General features: G+C 44.5%; 1 protein-coding gene across 1 annotated transcript in view; it reads right to left on the bottom strand.

Annotated features, from left to right (window-relative positions):
- Window positions 1-686: 686 nt before the first annotated feature.
- RESF1 (retroelement silencing factor 1) overlaps window positions 687-9,584 on the bottom strand; it is a 273,652-nt gene continuing 264,754 nt past the window's right edge. Inside the window, exon 4 of the mRNA XM_069628561.1 lies at window positions 687-2,281. Coding sequence (XP_069484662.1) covers window positions 2,121-2,281 — 161 coding nt within the window. The 3' untranslated portion in view covers window positions 687-2,120. The remainder of the gene's footprint in view (window positions 2,282-9,584) is intronic.

Here is a 9,584-nt window from a genome sequence, read left to right as displayed (position 1 = left end):
ACCCTTTTTTTATGAACCCACACTTTGATCTTTGCTGTTGGCTAAATTGATTGATACTTCAAGATCTGCCATAAAACTGGTGGATTTGTTGATTATTACTATATATAGAGTTGGGCAGGCACAAATAGAAATTGACAGATTACCACCAACTAATGAATGGCTACATAAAATAGCAACGTTTTTGTCCTGGGCAATCAGATCTCAGATCTCGACTCACCTGGTTAACGATAAAGGTGTTGAGGCAGCAGCTGAACTTCAGTTTCAGAGTGGTGCTGCAATCTCGCATGGTATTGCTTAACAGTGCAACAAGGAGCAGACAAGATGGAAAATGCTGTGGATTCCTCAAAGTGTTCCAGGAATCTGGGTGCACCATCCAATGACATAATGTGGGTGCTGCTGCTGTAGGGGGGTGAAGAGAAGCACTCTGGCAGTGAAAGAAACAGTGTTTTGGTGGGGGTGATATTTTGGACATTGTTAAAGGATTCCAGGAGCGGCTCTCTCCTGGCCAAATTGTTCCCTTGCGTCTTCAAGGTTGAAGATACCCTTCTGTATAGAGAAACATCAGAAGCACTGCATACTCCTAGGACACAGTGCTCCAGAGCTAGGTTTGTGCTTAACAAAACCAACATTCAAACTCAAGTAACAAAACAGAAACTGAGCCTTTGAAATGCAAGCCAGGAACGGCATCAATATTAAAAATAGGTTTATTTAATGTATGAAAAATGTTATCTACACGTTGGCATTTAAATACACATTTTTGGAATTCATAAAAAAGAAAAACTGATCTGTACACTACCGCTGTACAAAAATAAATTGAACAGTACATATTAAGTAAACAAAACAATACTGAAATGTTTCAAACAGATAAGTCAAAATGTTCAAGCTAATATAGCTCATATGACATGTTAGTCACAGTCAGAGAAATGGAGTTAGAAGACCACAAACTTATTATGTACATTTTCAAATCCTTCCAATTAAAGCAAATCTTGAAAAACTCAGTGGTCCGTATTAATGGAAGAAATGTCCCAGTCCATTGCATCTGTACTTATTTGTAAGCAAATTGATGCAACATCCTCAAGTTGAAATATCCCATTACCAAGATTACATCTGGACTATACATTTTATTTTATAAAGTGCTTACTAGAAAAGTCCAGGTGCTTCCATATTTGTGAAATAGGAAAAAAACTGCAGGCCTCTAGTTGATATGTTTAGGCTATATCTTCAGGAAAAATAAACAAATGTTTCCAATGAAAGGTCCAAAAATGTTAGTCAAGAAACTACATAGAGATTTGCCTGAACCAAAGAAAAGACCTGCTACTGTGGAGACGTCGTAGACATTAGAAGGCAGGGCGCTAAGCATAAACGTTCCTTGCGTGGAACAAAGCACAATCAATACAAACAAGATTTCAGACTTGGTAAGAAGATTTGAAATGTAGATTGAAGCTTTCACATATACCGCGTTCAACAAGGGATTTCATCATAAAAAGCACTGATCCTGCTCGATCCGAATATGGTAGGAGCTTGCTTGAATCACCAGTGGGAGAAAATATGATCGCACTGTGAATAAAGGTTATTTTTGGAAATAATGTATGGAATTAAACCAGCAGTGAACATGTCGATGCCCAAACAAAATATTTAAACTGCATACATACAGCCTTACTCGCGATCCAACTAGCAAATGTTTTTCATGCATATCGAGTAATCCCCGAAAATGACCTCTTCCAGTTAGCAATGTTTTAACTGGGGCTTCTCTTGAACAGACCCCTTCAATCCATTATTTGTGGACCAAGTGGTATATTTCATTAGAACCAATACCACATGTTCCATCAGGCTGTAAACTGGAAATCTGGGATTAGCGCATTGTAACCCCCCCCCCTACATACTACATTGGTTCATGTATATGTTTTAGTCACAATGGTTCACACCTTGAATCTCAGATTTTACTAAAGAAACCCATTACAGCAGGCATATCATACATTTAGGATATGGTTAAGAGGTTTAAATCTATGCATAGGTAAACCAAGCTACATATCCTGCAAGATATAATTATCCAAAACCTAAACAACTGGTCATTTACACAAGAACGGAAGATATTTTTCCAAAATATGTTGAGGTAAAAGCTACTTTTCTTGTCTGATATCCAAACACTTGCTTTTTTTCTCCAAATAAATCTGCCTGAAGGCATGAAATATTGCTTTAGATCCCGGAGTGGAGGGCTTTGGTACTTTAAGCGGAGAGGTGTTTCTTTTAAACCTGGTTAAATCTGGTAATGCAGCCTCTCCTGTAGATGGGGAGAAACATAATTTTAAACTCAGTTCCACAACACTTGCTTTGTTAGACTGCAATTAAAAACTCATTTGCACATTCAAATGCTCCCAAATAAGAAACATGGAGAGAATGGATTTAAAGTGAATTTAATAAAAAAAAACATCTCTGGGGCAAGGCCAACATAAAAAGTAGCATTTCATGGTTTCCCAATCCCACCATACCTGTACACTTCCAGAAGGTTACTATTTTACAGTTAAGGCTAAGAGGTCAAAATCTAAATACCAGGCCTCACTGACAAACCCAACACTCCATGCTGTTTCTCTACTTAATTATAACTAAGACCAGAACATTTGAAGGTTTTGTGAGCACAGCCAAATCAGATCACAAGTATTTAAATCAATCAACACATTTCTCCACTCTTGCTGGATTTTAGGATCAAATTCAAAGTCAACATTTGCAAACCCATCAAGAGCAACAGTACGAACAGCTACAGAAGTAGCCACAATGTCCCACTTCCCCATGCAATGGCAGACAGACAAGGCTCTTTCTGATCTGCGAACCCTAGCAAAATAAAGAGCATGGGCCTCAAGGAATATCGTCTTAGGTTTTTGTATACACTCAATACCCCTCAGCCAAATCTTACACTAATTTCTTCCAGGTACCCTGTTGTGGTTTGCATGTGGGGAGTCTAGAGCACAGGGGGGCGGACGTGCCAGTGCAATCGAATACTCACACATGCTTAGTAGAGAGGGCTTTAGGAAGCAGAGCTACTAAACAATTAGGTGATCAGTCGTAGACCAAGAATACAGTTAGCTATGGGAAACTCCTACCTACCCATCAACTCCTAGCCCTAGAATATAAGTAGTGATGGGTAAGGGCATGGTCAGAAACCAGGACAGGACAGCAAGGGATAGAATGCCAAAGTCATATGAATTGTGTGTGTGTGAGCGCAAGTCAAAAGCTCATTTCATTAGGGGTATTTTTAGAAAGGATTTCAGTAGATCTTAGCAACGGTCAAATGCACACAAACACCAAAAATCTGTCACCACATTTACTTCCATAAATTGTTATACCTTAACTGGAGCAGAGAAATAAAAAATAAAAAAAAAAGGTGATAGGTTCTTCGGTTTCTTGCAAGGGGAGAAATAGTATTGCAGGTATCCATTTGCTACAAGATCTTTGCAAAGCCCCGACATGCAACAAGCATTTTTGGAGGGTTGGGATCTAGGTTGTCACCGTTCAGAACGATATCCCTACCACTGGTTAAAGAGATGGATGAAATCTCTTGTCAGCATGTACTCTTTTCTAGCACATTTAGTTAAAAATCAAAATCTATCCTCTATCAACTGTGATCTTTCCAACTTATCGGTGGTGAAGAGCATTGTGCCAATGCCTTTGAACACCCCCCTAATAAAGAAAAATATCCCTGCTTCATCCCAATGTCTTCAGTAATTATAGAAATAACAAGGGGGTCCTGGGAGTCCCTCTGCCAGACATTAGTCCTGGTTACGAGAGTCTTTAGCTCACTATCTTTCACATAGGAGAAATATCCAAAACAGATCAGTCTTTGTCCTGCCTTGGGGCAGTCCAGCACCGAAATGCTAGGCAATTCTTAGTTACTTAAAATATGCAAATAAGTAATTATAGATCAATTTCTAAACATTTTCTTGACCAACCAAATGGAGCGAATTGCATATTCACAAATAACTTTGTGGAAGAAATGGTTCTTCTGGACCCAACTCTCCTGGGCTTTCGATTACGAAATAACAATGAATAGATCACCACATACATGGTTGATCAGTGGAGAATGCAGGTTAACCGAGTAGCTGGGGCTTTCATCATCTTGGATCTATGCGTGCCATTTGATAACATGGACAACAAGATTCTGCTGAAATGGGCTGCAGGATATTCCGGTGGCTTTGTTAACTGCTGAGGCCTATTCTGTGCCTGTTCAATGTAAGAAGGATAGCTGGCATTGCTTAGGCCCTTCATTTACATTTGTACTCCCTTGATATTGTATGCACTATCCAAATATGATAATAGCGGGTATACCATTTCCACCTCATAATTTACCTGAAGCACCAGGCGGGAGAGCTTTTTAATGGAATTGCTTTCCTTTCAAGATTAAGTCTGCATCTATTTTTCTGGCCCATCAGTTCAACACCTAGATATCGTTCCATATTAGAGAGCTCTACAGGTGCCTACCCATACTCATTTAGGAAGATAGCAGGCACAAGTTGCGTTCATGGATTTTCCATAGAAGTGATACTTCTAGAGATCAGATCTCAGGTCACCAGCTCCTCTGCCTTGATGCCCATCACCTAGCAGCAGAGTAAAGTGTGAACGCCTACAAAAGAACCTGTGCTGAGCTTGGTTATAGCATATCTATGCAGCAAGATGGATGACTGATTTCTTGCAACAAGGCACTGTATGTAGTTCAGTCTCGAGAACCAACTTCAGCCATGCAGCAAAAGCAACAGAGTGGATGTCGGTTAGCTGAATGGGCAGGCCACATGCTTCTTGTACTGCCTGCCTGGAGACTGGGTTAGGGCATTGGCTAAACTGTGGGTCATGGACAGGGCTTAGCCTAAGCTGCTACCCCTTCCCCCCTAGCCCCTTTGGCCCCTCCCAGTACTCATACTGTTCAGTCTTCCTCACAGCTTTTCAAGTGCCTCAGCTGCCGGGTGCAGTGTTTATGCACTTGCCATCAGGAGGCAGACTAAGAGACTTGAAGGCCCTATCCAGTCCTGCATTTCTGCGACTTCCTGGAGGTCTGTGAAATTGTATCTATCCAAGTTAGCCTTAAGATCCTCCATTTGTCCAGAAACTAAAACCATTTTGTGATCTCCTATTTAGAGCTCAAAGAAATGTGTTCAGAGCATAACATGCTGAGCTTTAGAAAAAGACATGTTGTTGCAAAGAATGTATTTATTTTATTTGTATAGCGCGCCTGGCCCAAAGGCATCTGGGCGCATATCTTTGGTTACAGTAATATAGTATACACACAGCAAATTTACATAGAAGCAAAGAGTATAAGACATGCATTACTTACCGTAAAATCATTTCTGATGATGTTATCTGCTTAGATTCACATGCTGTGCATATGGTCCGACATCCAGTGGTAACCGTGGAGTATTGCATCTTGTCTTTCGGGGACTGAAAGGGGACGTCGGTATAGGCGTGTCTGTAATACTATCCCTATAGTGACGTGTGTAGTACCCAAAATCCCTCATGCGCCGAGGTCCCTCCGATTGTATTTTTTCTGCCATGAGGGAGCCCAAGGCTATAGTGAGTGAGTACATGAAGAAAGAAAGTAGTAAGAAGTCTATGTTCCTTCCACCCCGAGCGGGGTGGCAGGGAGGGCGCATGTGAAACTAAGCAGATACAATCATCAGAAATGCTTTTACGTAAGTAATGCATGTCTTCTGATGCTTGTTAATCTGCTTAGAATCACATGCTGTGCATAGACTAGCGAGCAGTACCCGGAGTTGGAGGTGGGTTGTGAGAAGGAACAGTAGAGAAAAGATGTCTTAGTACTGCTTGTCTCACGTTAGAATCAGACCTAGAATGCATTTCTAGGCAATAGTGTTTTGTAAAGGTGTGTACAGAACTCCAGGTTGCCGCTTTTCAAATGGACTCTAGGGGAACATTTGCAAAGAATGCTATGGATGCCTCAGTGCCTCGAGTAGAATGTGCTCTAGGCTTGAAGGACAGTTCTCTCTTTGCAAGAGTGTAACATAGTGTGATGCATTTGACAATCCACCTTGAGATTGCTGATTTAGAGACAGGGTCCCCTTCTCTACCAGCTGCCACTGAAACGAAGAATTGTTTAGTTTTCCTCAGTGGTTTAGTTCTATCCATGTAGAACATGACTAGTGTGTGAACTAATGCGCACATCTAGTGTGTGAAGGCTTCTTTCGGCCAGGTTAGTAGGTCTCTGGAAGAACGTGGGTAGTTCGATTGACTGGTTGACATGGAACTTTGAAATAAATTTTGGCGCAAACCTGGGATGTGTGCGCAGAACTACTTTACCTTTGTGGACTGTCACAAAGGGGTCCAAAACAGAAAGAGCCTGTAGCTCTCTAACTCTTCTGATAGAAGTGATAGCTATTAGAAAGGCTGTCTTGTAAGTCAGGTCTTTCAGACTTGCTTTATGCATAGGCTCAAAGGGAGGTCCCATGAGTCCAGTCAGAACGACATTCAGATCCCACCCAGGAGCTGGGTGAGAGATGGGAGGATAAATCCTCTTAACCCCTTCCACAAAGGCCTTAATTACTGTTATTTTCCACCACAACACCCTTTGTTGTGAAGTGGTGTAGGCTGACAATGCAGCTAGATGAACTGTTAAGGAATTGAAGACTAACCCAGCGTCCAACAGATGGGTTAGATAAAGCACAATGTGTGATGGAGAGCAATCGATGGGATTGACGCCTTTGGAACTGCACCAGATGACAAAACGTTTCCATTTGCTGGCATAGCAATAACGTGTGTTAGGCTTCCTTGCCTCCCTTAGTATGCCCATGCATCTTTGAGGGAGTTGCAGGTGTCCAAACTCTATGACCTCAGGAGCCAAGGTGCTAAGTTCAGAGTTTGTGGGCATGGGTGCAGAGTCTCCCCCCTGTCCTAAGACAACATGTTGTACGGGCAGGGCAGCTTGACTGGTGGGGAGAGGAACATTCCCATCAGGTGCGCGAACCAAGGTTGGTGGGCCCACATTGGGGCCACCAGAATCATGGTGACTGGTTCCTGGTGCATCTTGTGCACTAGCTTGTTGAGAAGGGGAGTCGGGGGAAACCTGGAGGCGTAATCTTGGCATTGGGCGTTCTCCTGAGTATCGAACAGGTTGATCGCTGGGAACCCCCATTCTGCGAAGACGTTGGATATAATGTCTTCGTGCAGTCGCCATTCGTATTCTTCTGGCAGAGGAAAATCTCTTCTGAGTACTTCTGCCAGAAGATTGAGTTCCCCTGGCCCATATCCAGATGTTTTGGGACAGCTTGGATAGCCCTGGAGAGTGAGTGCCCCCCTGTTTGTTCAGGTAGTACATTGCTGTAGTGCTGTCGGTTAGGACCAGCACTGTCTTCCCTTGCAGTTGCTCCTGAAAGGCTTTCAATGCTTTGAACACCGCCAGTAGCTCCAGTAAGTTTATGTGGTTGGACGCTACCTGAGGGGACCACTCTCCGTGTGCTGTCTGTTGAAGCAGGTGAGCCCCCCACCCCGTGAGGGACGCGTCTGTCGTGAGAGTGGCTTCTACTGCAGGGGTGGTGAAGGTCTTCCCTTTCAAGAGGTTTTCTCTTGACCACCACTGCAGAGAGAGAACGAGGGCTGGCGAGACAACTAACAGATCCTCCCATTGTCCGCTGGCCTGACACCAGTGGCTGTTGAGCCACTCTTGCATGGGTCGCATGCGCAGCCGCGCGTGGGGAACCAAGTATATGCATGACGCCATCATCCCTAGCAATCGCATGGCTTTGCGTACCGTCACCTCTCGACCGGCTACATATTGAGGAACCTGAGAGAGCATGTTCTGAACCCTCTCGTTGGAAGGGTAGACTAGACCGTCTTCCGTCTGAATTAGGGCCCCTAGGAACTGTTTTACCTGGCTGGGGACCAAGCTGGATTTCTTTTCGTTGATAGAAAATCCCAGACTGAACAGGAGGTCTACTGTCTTTTGGGTGTTCGAAAAACAAACATCGAACGTGTCCCCCGTGATGAGCCAGTCGTCGAGGTAAGGGTAAACTGGAACTTATATTCTGCGCAGGTCTGCTGCCGTCACAGCCAGTACTTTGGTAAACACTCTTGGCGCCGAGGCGATGCCGAAGGGGAGTACCTTGAACTGGTAGTGTTTGTCCTGAATCACAAACCTTAGGTATTTTCTGTGCGTTAGCAACATTGAAATATGAAAGTATGCATCTTTCATATCCAATGTTGCCATGAAGTCCCCCTGTTTCAGCAATGGAATCACCTCCTGCAGTGTTACCATGCAAAACTTCTGGGGTTTTATGAACTTGTTCGCTGGGCGCAGGTCTAGAACAGGACGCATGGTGAGATCCTTTTTGGGTACAAGGAAGTACACTGAATAGATACCCTTGTTTACCTGAAGAATCGGGACAGTTTCTATGGCGTCCTTTCCCAGCAGCGCTTCCACCTCTTGAATCAGTATCTGTAGATGTTCCGGTGAAATGCGTCGTTGTTTCGGCGGTCTGAACTGTGGAGGTCGGGCGAATTCCACGCAGTAACCATGGGCGCCCGTCTTTAAGACCCACTGGTCTGAAGTTATCCCCTCCCATGTCTTGAGAAAAGATGGTAATCGCCCCCCGACCGGGGAGACATGAGAGGTGACCTGGACTTGCTGGTCATTTCTGACCCGAGGTTGAAGCTCCTCTGGCATTGGAGCCTCTGCCTCTGTTCCTGCCGCGCTTCTGACCCCTCTGGGGGTAGTAGGTGGGGCTTCCGGAAGGTTGACTTGAGTTGAAGTTGCCTGGGCCGTAGTTGTTCTGTGCGGCGTGGGCCTGTCCTCGAAAGGACCGCCGAGAATTATTACCCCTCTGTGAAGAGGGTTTTTGAGAAATTTGGTGCAGTGACTTAATAGTCTCGTGCTCTTTCTTGGCTTTCTCCAATGCTTCGTCTACCTCCTTCCCAAAGAGGTTAGTCTCCTCGATGGGCTTATTAATGAGAGATGCTTGAGTCTCTAGTCTGAAGCCCGACGTGCGCAGCCACGCGTGTCTCTTCAGGAGAGTGCCCTGTGCAAGAGACCTGCCTGCTGTCTCTGCGGTGTCCAGGGTGTTCTTCACCACAATCTGGTTGACCAGTTTACCCTCCGAAACAATGGCGAGAAGCTTGGCTCTAGCTGGTTCTGGAACCTCTTGAAGGCCTTCCCGGAGCAGGTTCCATTGGGCGTCACCGTAGCTTGCAAGTAACGTCGTGTTATTAGCAATTCTAACGGTATAGGCCGCCGCCGACGTAACCCGTTCGCCTAAGGCATACAACCTTTTGGACTCCTTGTCCGGGGGTGACTCTCCCGTGGCAAGCGGAACCCCTGCCCTCCTACGGGTGTTGGTCTCTACCAGCGAGTCCGGAATTGCGTGTCCTATGATATATAGAGGATCGGTGGGGGAGGTTCGGAAAAGATTTTCAACCCTCGGGTTCACAGCCCTAGTGTGAGCGGGTGTGAGCAAGGATGGGGCTATTCGCCTCTTTACAGAATTCAAGAGAGGAATAGACTGGCTTGCCAGAGGTTTTTCATTAATAATGTCCTCCGCGAAATCTTGTTCAGGCAATTTAAAAAAATGCCGCAGCTTTTTTCAACGTAGAGT

The sequence above is a fragment of the Ambystoma mexicanum genome, chromosome 12, assembly GCF_040938575.1.
Source record: "Ambystoma mexicanum isolate Mex_15411 chromosome 12, UKY_AmexF1_1, whole genome shotgun sequence".
Lineage (NCBI taxonomy): Eukaryota > Metazoa > Chordata > Amphibia > Caudata > Ambystomatidae > Ambystoma > Ambystoma mexicanum.
This window is presented reverse-complemented; position numbering and strand designations above follow the sequence as displayed.